This window comes from Furipterus horrens, unplaced genomic scaffold (assembly GCF_987537825.1).
Source record: "Furipterus horrens unplaced genomic scaffold, mFurHor1.1.pri manual_scaffold_3, whole genome shotgun sequence".
Taxonomy (NCBI): domain Eukaryota; kingdom Metazoa; phylum Chordata; class Mammalia; order Chiroptera; family Furipteridae; genus Furipterus; species Furipterus horrens.
The window spans coordinates 70,687,168-70,712,238 of NW_028327173.1; the positions used below are offsets into that span (position 1 = coordinate 70,687,168).

Below are 25,071 nucleotides of genomic sequence, written 5' to 3' on the forward strand. Positions count from 1 at the left end.
TTTTGTTTATTTGCACTCTAATCTTTATTTCCTTTTACTTTGGGTTCATATTTTTTCTGGTTCCTTCAGGTGCAACGTGAGGTTGTTTGTTTGGGATTCTTTTTGTTTCTTGAGATAGGTCTGTGTAGCTGTGAACTTCCTTTTAGAACTGCTTTTGCTGCATCCCGTAGATTTTGGAAAGTTGTGTTTCCATTTTCATTTGGCTCACGGTATTTTTTGATTTCCTGTTTGATTTTTATTTTGATCACTGGTTATTTAGTAGCATGTTGTTTAGTCTCCCTATGTTTGCATTTTTTTCCAGTTTTATTTTTGTAGTTAATTTCTAGTTTCATGCTGTTGTGTTAGGAAAATAGCATTGCAATGATCTGTCTTCTTGAATTTATTGAGACTTGTTTTGTGGCCTAATATGTGATAAGTCTTGGAGGATGCTCCATGTGCATTCGAAAAGCATGTGTATTGTGCAGTTTTTGGTTGAAATATTTTAGAAATATGTATTAAGTAGGTCTGGTCTAATGTGATGTTTAAAGCCACTGTTTCTGTATTGAATTTCTGTCTGAATGGCCTTATCTATTGATATAAATGGGATGTTAAAATACCCTCCTATTGTTGTATTACTGTCCATTTCTCCCTTTATATGTTAATATTTGCTTTATATATTTAGGTGTTCCTATGTTGGGTGCATAGATGTGTACAATTATTATCCTCTTGTTGGAATGGCCCTTCATATAATGCCCTTATTTGTCTCTTTTTATACAGTCTTTGTTTTAAACTGAACAATTTGTCTTATATGAGTATTGCTGCCCTAGCTTTCTTTTCATTTCTATTTGCTTGGAATATTTTTTTCCATCCATTCACTTTGTCTTTGAGTGTCTTTCATCTGAAGTAAGTCTCTTTTAGCAGCATATAGTTGGGTTTTATTTATTTATCCTTATAGCCACCTTAGTTATACTGATAAGCTTCTTCTCAGAACTAATGCAGTGTTTTGATTGGAGTGTTTAGTCCCCTTATGTTTATGTTTAAAGTAATTATAGATTGGTATGTACTTGTTGCTATTTTATTAATTATTTGTGGTTGTTTCTGTAGTTCTCCTCTGTTCCTGTCTTCTCTTGATCTCTTCCCTTGTAGCTTGCTGTGTTTTTGGTGTTTTGTTTAGGTTTCTTTTTTTTTTTTTTTTTTTGCGTACTTTTTCTAGTTTTTTTGTTTGTGGTTACTATGAGGTTCATATATATCCACCTATATCTGTAACAGTCTATTTTCAGCTGATAAGAATTTGTTAAAATGCATTCTAAAAGCACTACATTTTTATTCTCCCCTCCATGCTCTGTGTTTTTGATATCATATTTTAGAACTTTGTTTTGTGTACTCCCTACTTATTATAGTCATAGTTTTGCTGCTTTTGTCTTCATACTAAATTTTTTAATGGCTGATTTTGGTGTGTCTATTATATTTTTACCTTTATCTGTGAAATCTTTTGTTTTGAACTCTGCATCTGATAGGTTGGTTATCTCCATTTCATTTACTACTTGTTCTGGGGTTTTGGTCTGTTCCTTCATTTGGGCCGTATTTCTTTGTCTCCTCAGTTTGATAGCCTCCCTGTGTTTGTTTCTGTGTATTAGGTAGAGCTGCTTTTACTCCCTTTCTTAGCGTGGCCTCTGTAGCAAAGGCACCTGTAAATTGTTGGGGCTCAGCCACCTGCTTCACTGCTTTGTGGCTCTGTTTGTGGTGGGGGGCTTAGAAAGGAGACAATGCTGCTGCCTGGCCTCTGGCAGTATGCCCGGCACTCACCCCCTTTCTAGTCACTTCACCCACTACCTGTATATGATTGGCACCCTTTCAGTTGCCGCCCTGGGGTTTGCATAAGTTCTAAGACTGTGCAGGCCCTTTAAGTGGTGAAAATCCCACAGTTTTTTCCACCACCCCAAACCCCACTGGTTTTTACAGCCAGAAGTAATGGGGGTTTATCTCCTGGTGCTAGAACCCTGGGCCATACAGTCTGGCCTGGGGCTGGGATCTCTCACTGCCATGGTATCTCCCCCAATTTTTATCTACCACACGTGAGTGTGGTACCATCCATTCTGCCACCGCTGCTGCTGTCACCACCTGTCTGAGCCTCACTGCCTCTCTGCCCCATCTCCGCAACTCTACCCCCTCCTACCTGTCTGGATGAATGTGGCTTCTTTAACTCCTTGGTTGTCAGACTTCCATTATAACTCAATTTTCTGATGGTTCTGGTTATAACTCGATGGTTATGCAAGGAGGCAAAGGGTATCTTACCTCACCTACATCTTGACTGGAGGTCCTTTGGGTTCATCTTGTTTGGAACTCTGTGCATCCTGGGTCTGGAGGGTTGTTTGTTTCCCATGTTAAGTTTTCAGTCATTATGTCTTCATATAAACATTCTGCACCTTTCTCTCTCCTGGAATCCCTATAATGCAAATGTTTATGTGCTTGCCATTGTCCTAGAGGTCCCTTAAATTATCCCTATTTTCTTTATTAAATTCTGTGTTATTTTGCTATTCTGATTGGATAATTTCCACTATTCTGTGGTCCAGGTCACTAATCCATTCTTCTCTATTATCTAATCTGCTGCTGATTTCTTCTAGTGTAGTTTTCATTTTAGTTATTGTATTCTTCAGCTATGATTGGTCCTTTATTGTATTTTCTAACTCTTTGCTCAAGTTCTGAATTCAAGTTCTGGGTTCCTCTCTTACACTCTCAAGTTTGGTGAGCATGGTTATAGCCATTCCTTTGAATTCTATGTATGTATGTATGTATGTATGTATTTATTTATAGAGAGGAAGGGAGGGAGAAAGAGGGAGAAAAACTCAGTGTGCAAGAGAGATACATCAATTGGTGTATAACCTCTCACATGACCCCAGCTAGGGCCTGGCCTGCAACTCAGGCATGTGCCCTGACCTGGAATCAAACTGGAGACCTTTCAGTTCACAGGCCAGTACTCAGTCCACTGAGTCACACCTGCCAGGGCTGCGTATATAATTTTATATTGTATATAATTTTATATTTTATTATTTGAATTTTTATTTAAAAAAACCCTTCAAGCAAATCTTTGAATATATGAAAAGAATATTTGAGAGAAGTATTTTGACAGGCAGGAAAAAACAGTATCCCTTTATTGAACCTTCCAGAAAATAAAATATAAGGAATCAGCACTACAACTGCCTCCCAGCTTATACCCAGTGACCTTTTCAAGTGATCCTGCTTCCCTGAAGATCTTGTAAAACATAGGGTTCTGGGAGTGAGCTCAGATTGACCTGTGTAAGCACCCATTCAAAGGGCCTTCTAAAAATATAGTGAGGTTGGAGTTTTTTGAGATTCTGGTACAGGTAATTGAATTAATTATACTCTTTAGTTCATAATACCCTTTCTCCATTGGATGAAAGGTGGGTTTTTTTTTTTTCCAGATGGATTGAAAACAAAGAATGTTTAACCAGGGGTCCTTCCCAATCTGCTTTAATGAATAGGTAGCAGTGAAAAATCGTTTCTAATTAGCATATTAAAAAACGTATATAAACATATGGTGTTAAAGTACTTATAAGGACTTTCAACAAGATATTTTAAGTGGGCTTATTAGTTCCCCTGTTACTGTTTATTTACTTATTTGTGTAGATAATGAAAGGTAAACCTTTGCCGAGACTTTATATTATAAGGAATTCTGAATGAATGAGGTCTTATTACCTAATTTTTCATATGAGAAATGCAGATGGTTGTGCGTAGGTGGATGGGTTGGTTCTGTTCACATGACTTTTTTAAGCTGTAAGTTCATTTTGAATATAAAGATTTTAATGTTTAATAACCTTTTCAATATTAAATTACTATGAGCTCATATATGAATATGCTTTCATTTGCTAATAGCAGGAAAAAAATCCAGCTCAATCCGATTTTTCGTGTGGTGGTATATTAGTTAACAAATTATTCCAAAACTTAGTGGCCTAAAACAGCAAACTATTTTTATCTCATTTTTTTCTGAGTCAAGAATCTGGACATAGTTTAGCTTCGGGCCTCTGGCTTAGTAGGGTCCCTCGTAGGTATAGTTAAGCTATCTGTCAGGGTTCCTATGTCCTCTAAAGGCCCAACTGGCAGAAGATCCCTATCTCCAAGCTCAGTCAGGTGGCTGTTGGCAGGATTTAGTTCCTCACAGGTTGAACTCAGGGCCTCAGTTTCTCACTGACCATTGTCTAGAGACCTCTCACAGTTCCCTGTCATAGGTCTCTCCATAGTACACCTCAGAGCTTGACATGTGGCTTCCCTCAGAGTGAGCAAGTAAGACAGCACCCAAGATGGAAGACAACACCCAAGATGGAAGCACACTCTTTTGTATCTCGGAAGTGACATCCCATCATTTTTGCTCTATTCCATGACTAGTTACAAATTAATCACTAGGTCTATCCAACAAATTAATCACAAGGGCTATCCCATACTTAAGGTGAGAGGATTGTATAAGGGCATGAATACCAAGAGGGCAAAGATTGTTGGGGGCCATCTTAGAAGCTGTCCACTATAGGTGGCAAATTGCTCAGCAGTTCCCAGCTTTATTCAGGATGGGGCAAAAGTATGCTTACAGTTGTTCATATGAAAAATAATCCAATAATTAATAATACAAGAATAAACGTTTGTGTAATCACAACTGTAAACCTACTTTTGCCCCACTCTGTATAATATAGCATACCACACTGTCCAAGTGAGAGGAGTCTTGAACTTCACACTAATTCAGGGCACCCCTGAATTAATCCAAACGGCTACAGGAATGCTGTGAGCTAACCCATTTGTTCTGGGAAGAGATGGGGGAAGAAGAGGACTTTCTTACTGATCTAGACGCATCAAAGCCTACCCCTCAAGCTGTATATGAACTTGGGTCTATTCCATCCAAACCATTATTGCTACATAATGAGGAAATATGGGATGTATATTGGGAAAACAACACAGTATTTCCAAAAGCTGGTAAATTTTCTTTTTAATATGCTTTGATTATGCTGTTACAGTTGTCCCAATTTCTTTTCCCTTTTTCCCCTCTACCCAGTGACGCCCTTCCTCCAGTTGTCCCCCCTACTTTGTCCATGCCCATTGGTTGTGCATATAGTTCTTCTCAACATCTTCCTGTCTACTCCACTCCCTCCTACTATGCTTCTTAATTCATGTACCATCTCCCTCCCTTTCCCCTCTTCCCCCTCCCTGCTAACTTGCCCCCAAAATGTTCCCCATACCTATAATTCTTTTCCCACTCTTGTTGCTACTTAGTTTGCCTTTGTTTCGATTCCCTAGCTTCTGTTGTTGGTTGTTGTGATAGTTTTCATTTTAATGTTCTCCTAAACAAATCCCTTTAACATTTCATATAACAGTGGTTTGGATCTGATGAACTCCTTCAGTTTTACTTTGTCCTGGAAGCACTTTTTCTGCCCTTCTATTCTGAATGACAGCTTTGCTGGATAGAGTAATCGTGGTTGTAGGTTTTTGCTTTTAATTACTTTGAATATTTCTTGCCAGTCCCTTCTTGCCTGCAGAGTTTCTTTTGAGAAATCAGTTGATAGTCTTATTGGGACCACTTTGTACGTAATTCTCTTCTTCTCTCTTGCTGCTTTTAAGATTCTCTCTTTATCCTTAATTTTTGACATTTTGATTATATGTGTCTTGGGGTGGTTCTCCCTGGGTCCAGTTTTTTTTGAGCTCTGTGCTTCCTGGACCTGCAAGTCTTATTTTCTTCCCCAAGTTAGGAAAGTTCTGCTTCATTATTTTTTCACATACTTTTTCAATTTCTAGTTCTTCTTCACCTTCTGGCAACCCTATCAAAAGCTGGTAAATTTTAGGTGTTTATTCAGCCTGTCCTTTTTTTGCTTCACAGGTATAATCCATGAAGAATGAATAGAATATGAATTTCTACACACCACTCTGAAACTCTAGCCACAATAATGGTCTGGTGGTGACTGACAACGAGTTTTATTCTGAGAAAAACCTTTACCTTCTTAGATTTCAACCCCCTGCCTCCCAGTCCCTAACTGTACATTCCCAGATAGAGGAGTACCATTATTCCAACAAGGATAACCAAGTCCTTGCATCCTTGGCCATAGACATAGTATTTTTATTTGAAAATACAAGTTGAAGTCTTAAATTAAAACTTAAATGAATATTCAAGAAAATCGACGACCTTTTATTTTATTTTCTTGCATGATTCCAGCTGTCATGTCACTTGACAAAAAAAAGAAGTCCTATATTGGCCTCATATTCTAAACTCTAAATTCTAAAGAATAGTAAAAAGGTCAACAAATGCAATTGAAGATGAAGCCCTTTCAAAGTCTAGTTATTATTCTTTTAAAGAAGCTGACTGTGGTATAATATAGTTAACCTCACAAGTCCAAAACAGGAGTATCCCAGGCCTTTCTGGACTCAAGGAACTTTTTTTTTTAAGAAATCTGTAGTATGTTTTCAAGAGAGACAATCTCTAGAATTTGCACTGCTTTTTCAATATGTATATTGAAGCATACAAGTTAGCAGGGCCTCCAGGGTGGTTAAGGTACCCTCAGATAATTTGGGAGTTTTATTGCAGAGACAAACAAAACAATCAGCTCTATACTCTTAGACACTGGAAGAAATGACAGCTGCTAAAAGCCCAGCCATGGAAAGGGGCCAGAAAGCAGCCTGGTACAGTGGGAAGCTCAACAAACTGAAACCCACAAGCTCTGCAAAGTCACAGGCTACAGCATCAATATACAAAAACCCATTGTGGTTTTGTATACTAGCAATGGAAAATCCAAAAATGAAGAAAACAGTTTCATCCACAATACCACCAAAAGAATTTAATACTTAAGAATAAATTTAACAAAAGAACTACAAGACTTGTACAATGAAAACTGTAAAACATTTAGAGAAATCAAAGAAAGTATAGATAGATATTCCATGTTCATGAATTAGAAGGTCAATATTAGTAAGATGGCAATTGTCCACAAATTGATCTATAAATAAATGCAAACCCTGTCAAACCCCCAACGAGCCTTTTTGAAAAATTGGCAAGCTGATCCTAAAATTTCTAGGAAAATGCAAAGGATCCAGGATAGCCAAAACAGTTCTAAAAATGGGGAACAGTTCCTGATTTCAAAACTTACTACAAAGTTATAGTAATCAAGACAGTGTGATACTGGTATAAAGACAGACATACAGACGAAATCTGAGAGTCTGGGAGTAAGGTCTCATACTTATGGTTAGTTGATTTTTGATCTAAGGTGCTAAGGTATTTCCATGGAGAACGGGTGCTAGGACATTTGGATATCAGATGCAAAAATGCTGAATTTAGACCCTTGCCTTCTACCATATGCAAAAGTAAATTCAAAATGGATCAGAGACCCAAATATAAGAGCTGGAACTATAAAACTTATAGAACACGCAAAAACCTACATGGCCCTGGTTTAGAAAAAGAATTCTAGATCTCAAAAGCACACTCCATAAAGGAAAATATTAATAAGTTGGACTTCATGAAAATTTAAAACTTGTACACTTCAAAAAAATCATTAAGAAAATAAATTGATAAACCAAAGACTGAGAAAATATTTTCAAATCTTATTTTATAAAGGACAAATCCAGAATATGTGTATGTAAAGAATTTTTAAAACTTAAATGAGACAACTCAATTTTAAAATGTGCCAAAATTTGAATAGACATTTCAGCAAAGAAAATATACAAATGGCTTACCATATGTAAAGATCCTCACAATCACTAGTCATTAGGGAAATGCAAGTTAAAACTGAATTAGTAACCTCTTATACACCCACTAGGATGAATATAATAAAAAGGACAAAGAGTGTTGGTGAGATGTGAACAAACTGAGCCCTAATGCATTGCTGGTGAGAATGTAAAATGGTGCACCCAATTTGGAGAACAGTCTGAAAGTTTCCTAAATTAAATATAAGTTTGCCAAATTTACTTACTATGTCAAGTGGAATTTCTAGATTATGTGGTAAAGTATCGGGATACAAAGGCAACACTTAGAAATCAATGGCATTCTTGTACACTAACAATGAGTTATCAGAAAGAGAAATTAAGAAAAAAATCCCACTTACTATAGCATCAAGAAAAGTAAAATACCTAGGAATGAATTTAACTGAGGTAAAAGACCTGTACTTGGAAAACTATAGTAACACTGAAAAGAGAAATTGAGGAAGATACAAATAAATGGAAGCATGTACCATGTTCATGGATGGGAAGAATCAACATCATTAAAATGTCCATACTACCCAAAGCAATCTACAGATTCAATGCAACTTTTATTAAAATGTCAATGGCAGATTTCATAGATCTAAAACAAATATTCCAAAAATTTATATGGAACCAGAAAAGACCCAGAATAGCCTCAGTGATCTTGAGAAAGAACAAGTTGGAGGGATCACAATACGTGATACAAAACTATACTACAAGGCCACTGTAATGAAAACAGCCTGGTACTGGCATAAGAACAGACAAATAGATCAATGGAACAGAATAAAGCACCCAGAAATAAACCCATGTCTCTATGGTCAGTTAATATATGACAAAGGGGGCAGGATCATACAGTGGAGTAAAAAAATAGTGTCTTCAATAAATGGTGTTGGGAGAAGTAGACTGGTATGTGCAAAAATATGAAACTAGACCACCAACTTACACCATACACCAGAATAAACTCAAAGTGGATAAAAGACTTTAATATAAGCCATGATACCATAAAAGTCCTAGTGGAAAACGTAGGCAGTAAAGTTTCAGATATCCCACGTAGCAATATTTTTGCCAATATATCTCCTAGGGCAAGGGAAATAAAGGAAAAAATAAATGGGACATTAAATTAAGAAGCTTATGCACAGCTAAAGCATACATCATCAAAATGAAAAGGGAATCAACCATATGGGAGAACATATATAAAGAACTCATACGATTTTACACCAAAAAGACAATCCAGTTAAAAAATGGGCAAATAACCTGAATAGACACTTCTCCAAGGGGGACATACAGAGGGCCCATAGACATGGAAAGATGCTCAACATCACTAGCCATCAGAGAGATGCAAATTAAAATCCAATGAGATATCATCTCACACTGGTCAGAATGGCCATCATTAAAAAAATCAACAAGTGCTGGCAAGAATGTAGAGAAAAGGGAACCATCATGCACTCTTGGTGGGAATGCAGACTGGTGCAGCCACTGTGGAAAACAGTATGGAATTTCCTCAAAAAACTAAAAATGGATCTGCCTTTTCACCCAGTGATTCCACTGCTTGGAATATACCCTATGAATCCAGAAACACCAATTCAAAACTTATGCACCCTGTGTTCATAGCAGCACTATTTACAGTAGCCAAGTGCTGGAAACAGCGTAAGTGCCCATCAGTAGATGGATGGTTTAAAAAACTGTGGTACATTTACACAATGGAATACTTCACAGAACAAAAAGAACTCCTACCTTTTGCAACAGCATGGATGGAACTGGAGAATACTATGCTAAGTGAAATAAGCCATTTGATGAAAGATACCACATGACCACACTTACAACTGAAATTTAATGAACAAAATAAGTTAATGAGAAAAACAGAACCAGAGACATGGAAACATGGAACAGACTGCTGGCTGTAGGAAGGGAGGAGGGAGGGAGGATGGTGGAAGGAAGGGAAAGGGACTAGTGAGAGCACATGTATGAATGACTCATGGGCATGGACAACAGAGAGGGGATTGACTGTGGGCAGGGGGTGACTGTGTGGAGGGGGGCAAAAGGGAAATGGGACAGCTGTAATAGAATAAACAGGAAAAATAAATAAATTACATTTGGTGTTACATCCCCAAAGAAATGAAAATATGTTCACAAATACTTATAGGCAAATGTTCATAGCAGCATTGCTCATATTAGGGAAACAACGCAAATGACCATCAACTGGTACATTGGGAAACAAAAGTCCATACAGTGGGTTGCTGATATATGCTATTACACAGATAAACCTCAGAAACTTATGCTAAGTGAAGTCTGATACAATAAACCGTATGAGGTATGATTCCATTTTATAAAATAACAGAAGGAAAATCTCAAGTACTAGCTTGGTGGTTGCAGGGGTGGGAACAGGGATCTCTTTGGGGTGATGAAATGTTCTAAAACTAAATTGCGATTTTTGTACAACTTTGTAAACTTTAAAAATAATCAATTTATACACTTAAAACAGGTGAATTTTATGTATATAGATGGTCTTAATAAAGTTGTCTTAAAAATAGGTGATGTCCATACTACCCTAAATAATTACAGGTTTGGTATAATTTTTATCAAAATTCCAATGGCATTTTCCATAGAAATAATCCTAAAATTTGTATGGAATCACAAAGGACCCCGAATAACCAAAGCAATATTGAGAGAGAAGGACAAAGCCAGAGGCATCATGCTCCCTGATTTCAAACTATTTTAAGGTTATAGTAATCAGAACAGTATGGTACAGGCATAAAAAACAGACACATAGATTGATGGAACAGAATACACAACCCAGAAGGAAACCCACACATAATATGGTCAATTAATTTATAACATAGGCAGGGAGGAGAATATACAATGGGGAAAGGATGGTTTCTTGAATAAATGACATTGGGGAAACTGGACAGCCACATGCAAAAAAAAAAAATGAAACTAGACCTCTTATCTTGAACCATACACATCAATTAAAATGTGTCAGAAGTCTTAAATGTAACACATGAAACCATAAAACTCCATCAAACTAAAAAGCCTCAGCAAAGCAAAGGAAATCAACAAGATAAAAAGGCAACTCTGGAATGGGAAAAGATATATCTGATAAGGGGTTAATATCCATAATATATAAAGAAATCATACAACTCAATAGCTAAAAGAAGAACAATCCAATTAAAAAATAGAGAACCTGAATAGACGTTTCAAAGAAGACATACAAATAGCCAATATGTACATGAAAAGATGCCCAACAATGGTGACTATAGTTAAAACTGTATTGCATATTTGAAAGTTGCTAAGAGTAAATCTTTTAAAAGTCTAATAAAAAATATTTTATAGCTATGTACTGTGACATGTTGACTTATTGTGATGATCATTTCATTATATATACAAATATCGAACCATTATGTTGTATGCCTGAAACTAATGTGTTGTATGTCAACTATACGTCAAAAAATTAAAAATAAATTTTTAAAAAATCACAAATGATGACAGGGCCCCTCCCTCTGACCTACTAGTAACAATTCTTCTGGGTAAAAAACAGAAGAAGCTGCTGTATCCCACTCTCCTCTCTGTGCCCAGAGACATCTCTTCAGGTATTTCCCACACCCTGCAGGTCTAGGGTCCTCAGGTGAGGAGCCAGTAGCTTATTGTAGAAATATTAGGAAGCAAAACAGATCTCAGCCACCTCGGCCACCAGGTTACTGCGGGGCCAGGAGCTTTTGGGGGTACTACATCTGCCTCGCACACACTCCTGCCAGGTTGATGTTAGCTTGGGAAGCCTGAAGCAGAATTCAGTTCATCTCAAAGAACTGTGCTTGATCTTGGTTTCGTTTCTAAATGTCATTTTCCAATAAAAGGAACCACTGTTTCTTGTGGAAATGGCTAGTTCTAAGGCTGGGGCAGCAAAAATACAAGATAAGCCTGGAGCATCTTGTAGTACCAGAAAGGAAGTGAGAGCCTACTGCTGAAGATGTGTGCATCTCCCACTGCTCAGACCTCTGAATGGGTAGAAAAAACTGCAGCATGGTCTTGAGTTGTTTTTCCACAGGCTCTTAGGCAGAAAACGGAAATAAAGTTGTCAGAAAGTATCAGTTTTGATGTAAGTAAATGAATAAATACTATATGTAGATACTATCCCTTCCAGGAGGTGGAGCTTAGTCCACCATTTAAGAGTGGGTTACATTTAATGACTTGCTCCCAAAGAATAGGGCAGGGGAAAACACCACATTCGAGTGACAAAGGTTCACATGCCCAGGGGTGTCAGGTGCCTCCTGATTTGTGTGATGAGAAGGGCACTTCACCTTTGGGGTTCTTCCCCCAAACCATAATCTCTCAGTCTAATAATGAGAAAACAGACAAATCCAGCTGGGGGGGATATTTCTACAGGAAACCTGGCCAGTACCCCTCAAGACTGTCATGGTTATGAAAAACAGACTGAAAAATTGTCGCAGACCAGGTAAGACATGTAACTGATGCAGTATGGTGTCCTGGTCTGGATCGTAAAAGAAAGAGGACATTAATGGAGAAACTGGGGAAATCCAAATAAAGTCTGGAGTTTAGTCAGTTGTAATAAGCTAATGCAGTTTCTTAAACAAATGCACCATGCAAATACCAAATGGAAACGATGGGGGAAATTGGGTGAGGGGTGTAGAGGAACTCTGGACTATCTTTGCAACTTCTGTAAGTCTAAAGTCTTTTTTTCAAAATAAAATTTGCTTTTAAACAATTACTGACTGGACATGGGAAGAGGTGCAAAGACAAGACAGCCATCACCCTCAGTCTTCAGCCTGCCTGTGGGAAGGAGGCACAGCTAGGGACAGACACCTTGAAAAGGAACATCTGTCCTGGTTTGCCTTGGACAGTCCCTAATTTATACCTGTTAGCATCGTTATTAATTACACGCTCTTATTTTCAAAAGTATCCTGACTTGGGCATTAAATTCTATGGTCACATCACCTAAAGGACATAGAATATACGCTGCAGTGGTCAGAGATAGGAAGGACATTTGTGGCGGCATGGAAGGACGCATGGGAGGTGCTGAAGTGGAGCGAGTCGGGGATAGGGAGGGGGAGTTATGGCCCAGGCAGGGGCAGCCTCATAAGGAAAGGCCCAGAGGCAGGTAAGACCCAGGGTGTGTGCTTTTAAACACAAGCCTGCAGTTGGAGAAAACTGAGAAAGGTGACAAATATGAGTAAGAAGATGGAGTCAACTAGGGTTTTGAACAGGCTAAAAGGACTAGAACTCTATTGGAGCAGCAATGTATTTTCAAGCAGACAATAGGAAAAGTGACTACATTACCCTACAAATGAAAAACCTAAGAATTCAATTTTTTGTTGTTCATTTGTTTATATTGATTTTAGAGAGAAAGGGTGAGAGAGAAGCATTGATTTGTTGTTCCACTTATTTATGCATCATTGGTTGATTCTCATATGTGCCCTAACCAGGGATCAAACCTGCAACCTCGGCAGAGCACCACAACAGTCTAACCAATGGCACTGCATACCCAGCCAGGGCTGAATTCAATTTTCCTGAGAAAGTCTTGCTTCCCTAGATCTTGGGTGTCTGATCCACTCTGTGGTTCAGTCATATGCTCTGCTGACTCAGGCTACACTATCTCCTCTCCATAACACCACTCCCTGACCCCCATATGGCATTCTTCTTTATTGAAGTAAATGTCACCGTCAGTAAAGCATAGCCCCCAGTTTTCTTGTGAACTCCAAATTTCAAAGAACGGGAGGAAATGTTTTAACAAAAACCCTGTTGCTCTTTCAGGGAAGACTTGAATTCTAAGTAGCTTTTACTATGAAAAGTAAACAGTGTGATTCAGTTTCACTTTCTATTTAAATACTTCAGAAACAACTAGTTCATATGCTTTATATTCAGACAATGACTTTTAAAAATCTTCTTGCTGTTTGAATAATTCCACATGAGATTCTCAAACACTTAAAAACCCAACCTAACAATATACTCGTACTTAGTGGAGTCTTTCTTAGTGGAGTTTTCTACTCATAGTCATTTCCAAAAACCAGGTGATCCTGCTCATTAGCGAACAGGATCAATTCTCTAAAGATTTACCTCAATACAAGGAAAGTGATGCCATTCTGAAATTGAAAATGTCAAATAGCCTCACATTATAAGCCCTGGTAGCAAAAGAAGAGGAAAGGTGTTCAGAAGCCCACGTCTGCTGGGATGAGATGTGCCAGAGATGTCTGAGCGGGGTCGAGGCTGGCGCTTGTGCCCCGCAGTCCAGACCCTCCTCCCTGGCAGCACAGCCTGGAGGATAGGAGGTCTGGGGCAATGGCTACAGACAGATGCCCTGTGTGGCTGCTGATGGAATACTCTTGAATTTTTTCTTTCTCCATGAAACTCCTTTTCTTTGGGAATTCATGTGTCCTTTTTCAAATTGAACTAGCAAAATAGGAACTTCTATAAAATCTCTTTCCATCCAGCTATCTGCTCTATCAGTTTCCAAGCCTTGGTCACGTGTCCTTCCCTCAGCAAAAGCACCCATTTTTGAAAACGGGTTACCTGTGAAGGAACCGGAGTTGGCCCTGGGTCAAAATACCCTTAGACACGACAATTCAACACCAGGCCCTTCTCTCTGCATGAGCTGGCCTCACCTCTGGGGCGGGTCAAGAAGCCCACTCCAAGGTGCTAGTTTTCAGTTTGCTTCCTAGCACCTCTGCAGTCATAACCAAACTGAAGGAGAATATTGTTGTATGACTTCAGAAGAAAGCCAACCACCTTGCAACATCGTCAGGAAATTCTGCACTCCCCTGGGGCTTACAAAACTCCCTGTGCCTTACAGACTAAAGGCAAGATCTCAGTCACCTAGCTCTAGTTTGCATAATTAAAGAAAGTGGAAGCTGGTTATTTTCTCGGTGAACCAAGTTCACAGGGCCTGTGACAGAAATAAGAGTAATAAAATGAAGTTATAGCAGTGAAAGCTTTTATTATTTAGATAAGTAGGAGAAGCCAGACCCCTGGATGACCAGGTGACCCCTTACCTGCTAGTGCCATCCAGCCAAGTCAGTGTCCACTTACGGTACTAAAATCTTATTCTTTTGAAGTTAGTGCACATACAACTTAATATCATTTCATGCCATAGTTTATAAGACTGTTCAGAGAAAATTTACTACTAATATCTTACATGTCTACATTTTTTATATGAAGCACAGCCTATGATCTGTTAACTTGCTCCCTCCCACATCCTTTTTCTGGTCTTTTCCCATTGTCCTATTAACATATTATCCATCTTCCAAGGGAGGGAGTTAAAACAGAATTTTAGAGCCACATTCAGTCTGGCCACACACATGGTGAGTCGACCTTTGAAGTCCAGCAGAGCAGAGTGGCTCTACCTCTCTTCCACATTGGCCATCCCTTCAGAATTCCTTTGTACAGAGTATTGCTACTAGGGAAAAGAGTTTGAAAATCTCAGAGGTAGTTTAAGTTTCTCACTTTAAAACAGCACTGAGACCCAGAGAGGTTTACCTGACACAAGGTCCATCACTTCTAGAAGAGCAATTGCTAGAAACGAAGTCTCAAACTTCTTAATCTATGGCAACAAAAAAGTCCACTGACCTGCGAATCAAGTGTCGCTGGTTTGATTCCCAGTCAGGGCACATGACTAGGTTGCACGTCAGGTCCCCAGTTGGGGGCGCGAGTGAGAGGCAACCACACAATGTTTCTCTCTCTCTCCTTCTCCTTTCCCCTCTCTCTAAAAATAAGTGTGTTTTTTTAAAGCCCATTGAGCTTTGATGAGAGAGGAGGAGCTCAAAATGGGACTCTTTCAATCAAAACCCACCTGGGATTAGGGCAGTCACCCGTCTGGGTGAGCAAAACTAAGATTCCCCACCTCCACCCCCTCTTCCGGTGCAGAACAAGGGTCATTGCCACAGGGGGAGCTGCACTTGGGGATGGGGTTCTGGTTTCAGTCAGAGGAGAACTTGGTTTTAAGGCTCAGAAATTTTTTGTTTGAAGCCTCCAGGTGTGGTTAGTGATTGAGAAACTGCAGGGCCACTTAGCGGCCCTTGGCTTTTCAGTTTGGGAAGACAACTCAGTCTCATTAGGAGTTTCTCAGGAAAAACCTCTGGGAATATTTATGAAGGGAGAGGGAGCTATTGCTGAACCACTTCTGTGAGGTTCAGTTCCATAAAACCAGCAAACACACCTATCACAACTGTTTTCTCAGTGATTAAAGCCTTGAGTCTGATAGACACATATTCCAACAAAGCTGTCTTACTCCAGAGAGATGAAAGGTATCTACAGAAGTAGGGGTCTGAGACATTTTGGTGGTGTGAGTAATAAAATTAGCATTAATATGGGGGTCTCTGAAGGTTTCTGGATCACTTTTCAGGAATATATGGAATTTACTGGCTGAATAACTGCAATCACACTCAGTCTTGTTCTCCAAGTCCTGGGGCAGAGGGCTGGGCTGGGGACAGCTTGAAGTGGGCAGGACGGACAGAGCGGCCTGAGTCTTCTATAATCTAAGCAGCATGGATGGAGGGTTTAGCATCTCCCCACCCCCGTACACAACCTGAGTTCTTGGGGGGCATCCTAACATCTTCTCAGGGCTTCAGAATCAAGCACACACATTTGTTCATTCATTCAACAAATACTTATTGAGCACCTACCATGGACCAGGCCTTCTCATTCGGGACCATTCACTGTATGCCTTCCACGGTGCCCCCATGCAGCTTCTCCGTGAGACATGTAGAGAGAGGGAGAGGCACCCTGCTCACTCCCTCTCCCCCACAGGAGCATATGGTTTAACTTGGGCTTATAAAACATTCAGTAAACCGTGAGCACGAGAGGCAAAATAGGAAAAGGCTGGGATCTGTGGTCAGGTTGACCCCATTGAAATGCTAACATTGGGGCAGTTGGCAGTAACTAGCTGCTTGATCTTGGCCAGGTGGTTAACTTCTCTGAGCCTCAGCTTCTTTATTTGAAAAGGGAGAATAATAAAATATACTCCTTACAGGGTTATTTACTTAATGGGATATAAAGATGTAGAGACCACCAATAGTAGGTTAAAACTTCTTCAAGATTCAGCACAATTTTAATTTTAGTATGTTTAAAAATAATGGTTGTGTGTATAATTACAACAGTAACACATAGCGCTTGCTTTGTATGAGGCACTATTCCAAGTATTTTTACACAGATGAAATTAGTTCACCCTACCAATAACCTTCTGATGTAAGTAAATGATTACACCAATTTTCGACAAATGATGTAACTGAAGCACAGAGAGGCTGTGACTTGCCCAAGGTCACACTGTAGTCGTCTCGGTGAGGATTAGCTTGAACCATAAGTCGGGTTCCACATTTAGTTGCTTTACTTACTTTCAGCAGGATCTTTTGATTAAAAAATTGTGCCAAAAGCTTGCTCTGCTTTCTCTCTAAGCCCAATACTTATAATTAACTTTTCTTAAGCTGATAATTCAAGCATCTTCACAGTAATGTGACTTGTATGTGATTTTGCTCTAAGAGGTGCAACTTTGAACAATACCTATTATGTTGGTCTCTTTTCTACCTTTACTGAAAAAAATTAATCAGTTTCCTACACATACTCTGGAAATCATCACTTGATTTATCAGAGTGGTAACCATACTTTGAGAATTGTGTCAAAATTTGATGGCTTTGTGCCACTATGGGACAAAGTGTCACAAGAAACGAGGTCCTTGGGGATTATTACAACCCAATAAACTCCAATTTTCAAACATCCAGCGCTATATTTTCCAATTAAACTGCAGCTGCTCTTTTTCAGCTACTGTGTTAAATCAACACTTGTATAGATTTTTTTGTTCTAGCTCATACAGATCCATGGTGTATATTCGTATTGTAAACCTATTCAATATTTATACTTACAGAATTACTCTATTGCATGATTGAAGGTATTAATTTTATTCTTCAGTGAACCAGTTTTGAGTCATGAGAGATTTAATGCAACTTAAGAGTAATGACAAAAATGTAGATATTTACAATTAAGAATTTTAACACTATCATGATATAAATCACATTATCCAAAATAATCTATAGTTGATAACTAAAATTAACTATGATGAACTGACTGATACATCCTTGAGTGAATTTCACAAAACAATTATTAAGAAGGTAATAGAATTTCTTTAGAAATCGTAATAATCTTACACTTTAAATTAGTTGAAAAACTGTTTCATCAGTTTTTCCTCTAAAACCATCAAACTCCTTGATAAACCACCAGAGTTTCAAAGACCACCTTTAAGAAAAACTGTTTCAAGGATGAGCACTTGTATCTCTAATCAGTGGTAGTAATTACTGATTTTCAATGCTTCATATATAAAAGACATTTAATACCCACACAGTAAATGATTAAGCAACATTTTTTAGTTTCATATATGTTAAGCACTATTCTAAACTCTAAGGATAATAGCAGTGAACAAGACAGATACTGCTTCTATTCTGGAGGCAATTCTCTAATGGAAAGAAGCAGACAATACAAAGAAAGCATTCAGAAGATGTTAATGATATGAAGGAAATAGTGTGATGACATAACATGTGACTTTAGATCAGGTGCTCAGGAAAGATCTCACTGAGGAGGTTACCAATGGACAGAATGCTGAGTGAAGAGGAGGAGGTAAGCAGACCATTCTAGGCAGAAGGCCCAGCAAGGGCAAAGGACTTGAGACAGTGATAGGCTTTGGCCTTTTGGATGAATAGAAAGAAACTTGAGGTGCCTGAAACAAAATAAGCAAGCAAAATGATTGGATTAGAAGAGGCTGAGAATAAATACACCCAAGTGCCAGATCAGCAGAATCTTGTGGGCTGTAAGGAGTTTGGGAAACTACTTGAAGACAATAGGCAGGGGAATGAAGGAACTAATATACATTTATGAAATATCTGTAGGTGCTCCATAGATTAAGCGGGGGCTGGAGAGAAGCAGCAGAGTGAGAGCAAGAAGACTAGTTACAAGGATATTTAATAATCTAAGCATGATGTGATTAGGGTGGAAGCAGTAGAGTTAGAGAGATATGGATGGATTTGCAAAGCATTTTTCTTTTTTTCAATTATATTTTATTGATTATGCTATTACAGTTGTCCTGGTTTTCCCCCTTTGTTCCCCCTTCACCCAGCACCCCCACTCCCTCAGGCAATACCCACACCATTGTTCATGTCCATGGGTCATGTCCATGGGCCTTTGGCTACTCCATTTCCTATTCTGTACTTTATGTCCCCATGGCTATTCTGTAACTGCCTACTTGCACTTCTTAATTCCCTCACCTCTTCACCAATTTCCCCACTCCCCACTCCCATCTGGAATTCATCAAAATGCCCTCTGTACCCATGATTCTGTTGCTGTTCTTGTTTTCTTAGTTTGTTTTTTATGTTGATAGATTTATAGTTATTGCCATTTTATTGTTCATAGTTTTGATCTTCTTTTTCTTAAATAAGTCCCTTTAACATTTCATATGATAATGGTTTAGTGATGATGAACTCCTTTAGTTTTTTCTTGTCTGGGAAGCTATTTATCTGCCCTTCGATTCTAAATGATAGGTTTGCTAGGTAAAGCACTCTTGGCAATAGGTCCCTCCTTTTTGTGACTTTGAATATTTCTTGCCAATCTCTTCTAGCCTGCAAACTTTATTTTGAGAAATCAGCTGACAGTCTTAACTGCTTTTCTCTTGCTGCTTTTAAGATTCTCTATCCTTAACCTTTGGCATTTTAATTATGATGTGTCTTGGAGTGGGCCTCTTTGTATCCATCTTGTTTGGGACTCTCAGTGTTTCCTGGACCTGCATCTCTATTTCCTTCACCAAATTTGAGAAGTCTTCTTTTATTATTTTTTCAAATAGATTTCCAATTCCTTGTTCTTTCTCTTCTCCTTCTGGCACCCCTATGATGCAAATGTTGGAACATTTGACATTGTTCCGGAAGCTGCTTATACTATCTTCTTAATTTGTTTGGTTTTTTTGTTGTTGTTGTTGTTGCTCTGATTGGTTGTTTTATTGCTTCCTTATGTTCCATATCATTGACTTTATTCCCAGCTTCATCCACTCAACTGTTGTTTCCATGTAAATTGTTCTTTATTTTAATTAGTGTATCCTTCAACTCTGACTGCATCTTTTTTATGCTGTTGCGGTCCTCATTAAGTTCCTTGAGCAACCTTATAACCGGTGTTTTGAACTCTGCATATGATAGATGGCTCATCTTCATTTCATTTAATTCTCTTTCTGGAGTTTTGATCTGTTCTTTCAGTTGGGACAGGTTTCTTTGTCTCCTCGTTTTGGCAGACTTCCTGTGTTTGTTTCTGTGTATTAGGGAGAGCTGCTTTGACTCTGTGACTTGGTAGTGTGGCCTAATGTAGTAGGTGTCCTGCAGGGTCCACTGAAACAGCCTCCCCTATCACCCAAGCCTCCTCTGTCACTCAAGGTGCACCCTCTGTGTGGGCTGAGTACACTCTCCTCTTGTAGTTGAGCCTTGGTTGCTGTTGGCAGATCAATGGGAGGGATTTACCCAGGCAAGTTAGCTTGAAGGACTGGCTGTGACCACTTGCCACCAACCTTCACCCTCCGTGGAGGATCAGCTATGCCGGGGCAGGTGGTGGTGCTCCAATGTGGTCTGTAGCTGTCCTCTGGGTGCGGTGGCCTTGGGATTTCCCACATGGTGCAGGCCAAGGTCAGCCCCCACCTGTGTTTTGCCCATAGCCACCCTGCCTGAGCTATAAAGAATCTGAGATGGCTGCTACTTGTGCTGGGCTTGGAGACTCCCAGGCAAAGCCAAGCTCTGAAACTAGGCTGGTTGCTGCTAGTGACCTGGGGCTCACTGAGGCCAACTGTTGCTTATTTGAGAGGATTTAGACAGTTGTGAAGCATGAACCAAAGCCAGTCATTCATATGGAAGGCAGCTGGAGTGGGCCCATAAGTTGGGTGGAGCAAAGTCTCTGGGGATCTCCAAGGTGGGTCAAACAGTGTTAACCAGGTTGGTGGAGTCTCAGATATGGCACCAGCTTGCCAGCTCTGTGGGGGGAGGGTTTAGAAAAAAGACAATGCCCTCTGCTCGCCTTGATGCCCGAAACTTCAGTTGCTCCCTGTATGCCACTGGTGCCTTTCAAGCTGCTAACCCAGTGCTGCTAACCCAGTGCTGGAGCTTAGACAGAGTGAGTCTGAGTAGGTGAGTCTGTGTGTGGGTTAAGAGGAACTGCTTGGAACTCCAGAAGTTTCTTCCACAGACTCAATCTCTGCTTGTTTTTGCAGCCAGAAGTTGTGGGGACTTATCTTCCTGGCACTGGAACCCTAAGCTGGTGTGTGTGTGGGGGGGGGGCCGTTGCTGCTATGGGGCTGGGATTCTTCACTGCTGAGATATCCTTCTTGAATTTTTATCCACCACCCATAGGTGAGGGAGGAGACTGTTCCACATCTGCACCCCTCCTACCACTCTGGATGGATGTGGTTTCTTTAATTGTGTAGTTGTCAGACTTCCATTCAACTTGATTTCTGACTAAGTGATGGTTGTTCTACATTTTAGTTATAATTTTGATATGGTTGTGCAAAGAGGTGAGTGATGTCTGCCTACACTGCCATCTTGACTGGAAGTCCAGCAAAGTATTTTCATACACAATGGTATGACTTACCAGTGCATTGAATGAATTAATGAATGACATAATTAATGAATAATCACTAAAATGGGGAGATGTGAGAGGAGAAAGATCAGCATGTGCTACAGAAGTTAAGAAGAGCTTTCCGAAGGAGGCAGAATCAGAGCTGGGCTTGAGAGATGAGATATTATGGCTAAAAAGTGAAACATACTGCAACCAATTATAAACAAAATCAATGATGGAAATGAGCTTCCATGTGTTTGGGACCTGATGAAGAATTGCCTGCTAGCTTGGTGTAGATGTTGTTTGTTGAGAAACAAGGAGGATGGTGGGGTAGAGTGGGGCCAGAACGACCCGGATCATGGGAGATCTGGAAAATTCAGAAGAATGAATTGTGTGCCCACCCCCACCCAATCCCCAGCACTCCTATACCTTGATCTTCCTACTAAGCAACCCACAATGAGCTTTTTCTCCAGATTCCATGCCTGGACCCAGGCTCCCAGCTTACTGCCTCCCAGGAGAGCTCACTGGTCTGTCCAACATCAAGGTGACCTGTGAGTCAGCGGGCTGGAGTGAGAACAGGTCCCTGATATATCTACCATCCGCGGTAGATATGGCAACACCTACCACTCTATAAATGCCTCAGATAACAAGTAAATTATCTCATAAACTCTGAGCTAGAGGCATCAGTCTGTCTCTGGTGACGGTGGTGGGTTTTCATCAACACCAGATGGGAAGCACTCTTGGGACTGCCCTAGAGATCACACACCCCCAGAGCTCTGTCTCCTCCTTTTCTCAGCAGTCTGTCAGCCCAGCCTTTCCCCTCTCCACTAAGGAAGGGGTGTACCCACAACTCTATAGTAAGACCCCTGTTAACACCTAAAGAGAAGGCCTGGATTTGAAAATGTCAGATTATCTACCAGGCCCCATAGGGGTGGTCAGGCTTAGCTCCCAGTCCCCACTCCCTTTGACTGTGCTAGATATCCCCCCACCATGTGGTTCCAGCTCAGCTGTGAGCTCCACAAGGGCAAGGACGCTACTGTCTCATAGCTGACTTTCCTCAGAAGCTGACACACTGAGTGTTTTGAACACATTTTCTGAGCAAATGGATAACTACGGTCCACTGTGATGTGTACTTAGGGGATGGGACACAGAAACCACTCAGTGCCCAAAGCGCTCCCCTACAGGTCCCTCCATGGAAACAACAGCTGCCTTTTTCTTGGTTGTGTATAAGGGATACATGACACAAGATACTAGGGACATTTCCCACGTTATTTAATATTTACAACAACTCAGGTGAGCATTCTTCTCCATATCTTACTGAAAACAAGTGAAGGTCACATGCTAGCCAGAGGCAGAGCCAAGACTCCGACTTAGGGCTGACAGGCCCCAAAGCCTGCATCCTTTCAGATCATACAGTCCTAGGGCGATTCCGTGGGTGAAGGCGCTAGAGTCTCCCACCTGCCACTCTAAAGGGCAATTCAACAGCTCTTCAGCTTGCCCTCCCACCTTAGCAGGAAGCCGTTTATCAGATTAACAACCCACCTGCTCCCACAGCGGAGAGCAGGGCTCTGAAGAAACAGAACTGGGCTTGGCTGGACTTTCTGTGGGGACCAAGGACACAGGGACACCTCAGGCCTTGGAGCAGGGAAGCCACCCTGTGCGTTTCCCCTCCCCAGGGGGAGACTGGAATGTGTTGGTGACAGACAGGTGTGGGTTTGAGTCCCGATAAGCTTTGTGACCTCGGACAAGCCACTAGCCTCTCCATGTCTCAGTTCCTTCAACTGACAGATGGTTTGATGCCATTTCCCTCATGAGGTGTCTTGGGCATTAAATGAGATGGCACTTCAAGCTCACTCCATGGCTGGCACACAACAGTGTTCTCAAGCAAGAGCTCTGCTTTCCTCCTTCAGCTGAGCAGGGCAGCCGCTTTTGGTCCCACTGCTCAGATGAGCAAACTGAGGTGCCAAGAGGCTGAGTGGCCTTCGGCTAGTAGCAGAGGCTTTCTGCTAACTCACAAAATGAGGCTGTTTCTACTTTTTTTTTTTTTTTCCTGGCTGGCTCCTCAAAAGCAAAAATAGGCCATTCTCCCCAAAACTGGTGGTTTTGCCTTGAATATGTGGCTGTCTGGGTCCCTCTCCTCTTCTTGCTCCCCTTCCCCAAATTCTTATCTCACCAGTCTCTTTATATACAAATCAGACTGATCATCATAAAGCAATAGAGAGGGTCATGGGAAATAAATATAATTCTCTGCACAAGCAAGACAAGCCCTCTCTGTTGGTGCAAAATCATGACTCACCCAAGATCTTTTATGAGGGCCAGATGCTGAGCATGTCTAAATTGCTTCGAATTGCTTCTACCGTGTATGTAGGTGGTGGGGAGGGGAACAACCAACATCCATATATATCTATACATTTACCAGGAAGTGTGTTTATATTGTTTTCCAATCAGGATTTACCACAAGCCGGAGCACCACACCTAATGAACAGGCCAAACCCGGCCCATTGTCAACAGAGAAAAGTCCATCTCAAACATAAAAGATTTTAAATCAAAATGGATGTTAGAAGAGCATGATTCCTGGCATTGTTGCGCAACCAGAATTGTCTTGAGCAGCTGACGGGGGGGCGATAGCTGATTCTGGTTTCAGACTTTATCCTAGAAGCCAGAGGAGCCAGGCAAGGGAGGCTTCCAGGAAAGGAAAGGATCTCTTTTTGGCCTGTGTTGTTCTATATTCAAGTCTTCGGAAATTCCTAAGTTGGCCCATAGCCAGCAGCCCTGCACCAGCCCAATGCACTCTGGAGTCACAGCTTGGGTCCCCCAAGACAACCTGACCCCAGTGATTCGTGTGGCCCCTCCATGCCCAGGTGTCACATCCTGCAGACTTAAGTCACTGTCCAAAACGTAAGCCTTCTCATTTGTTTTCTCGCGTTCTCACACCCAAAGAGACTGCCCTGTGTCTCCTTCCGCATCTCAGCTGCTCCTCTCCCCTTCTAAGCTTTTCGGCATTCCACAGAAAATCAGTCCTCTTCGTCTGTCACCTCACAGAAGGCTCTCTCCTCTTCCTGGACCTCCCTGAGACGCGGTCATCCCTGATCACACCTTCTCCTGCGGCCATCCTCAGTGATAACTCTGTTCTCTCACACCTGTGCCTACCTGGGTTAGCAGATGAAGCCAGGAGGTGGCATCAGTGTCCTCGCACTCCCACATGCCCCAAGACCATTACTTTCCCCCCACGTGACTCCCTCAGCGCTCACACTGCCCGGCTCACCGGCTTCCCTGTATTCCTCTGGCCCACGCCTGCCCCCCGCCCCCCGGCGCAGTTCCGTGTGAGGAGGGGAGCCCTCCCACGCCAGATCTTTCCTTCCTTACACTGAGGGACCCCAACCACCCTTCCACACCCACCACCCACTGGCACAGCCTCACTGTTCTGTCGTCACTGCCAAACATGCCGTTCTTCAACACAACCTCCCAGCCCTCTAGCTGCGTATCTGTTTTCTCAGAGACCACTAATCCCTTGGTCCCTCCTCTTTCTCTGGATCTGTCATCCCCCAAACAACCTCCTCTCCTTTCCAATCAGGCTTGCACCATTCACTTTCCCATACCCTCCAAGCCCGACGCCCTGCTCTTCCACGGCCCCTCAGCCTCTGTCCGTGTGCCACTTAACCTTCTCCTTATGGCCCTGGCAGTTGAGAGCTACAGAAGAAAATGCCATAACCCACCGCCCCACAAGTGTGCCTGCACCACAGACTGCCGATTGCTAATCCCAGCATGTTCATTATCACCGCCTTAGAATCTTGATTT

At 41.0% G+C, this 25,071-nt stretch overlaps 1 protein-coding gene across 1 annotated transcript in view; it reads left to right on the top strand.

The window, feature by feature from the left end:
• RPAP2 (RNA polymerase II associated protein 2) overlaps positions 1-24,644 on the top strand; it is a 112,604-nt gene extending 87,960 nt beyond the window's left edge. Inside the window, 3 exon segments of the mRNA XM_090268286.1 lie at positions 22,828-22,930; positions 24,008-24,171; positions 24,284-24,644. Coding sequence (XP_090124412.1) covers positions 22,828-22,930; positions 24,008-24,171; positions 24,284-24,644 — 628 coding nt within the window.
• The last annotated feature ends 427 nt before the right edge of the window (positions 24,645-25,071 follow it).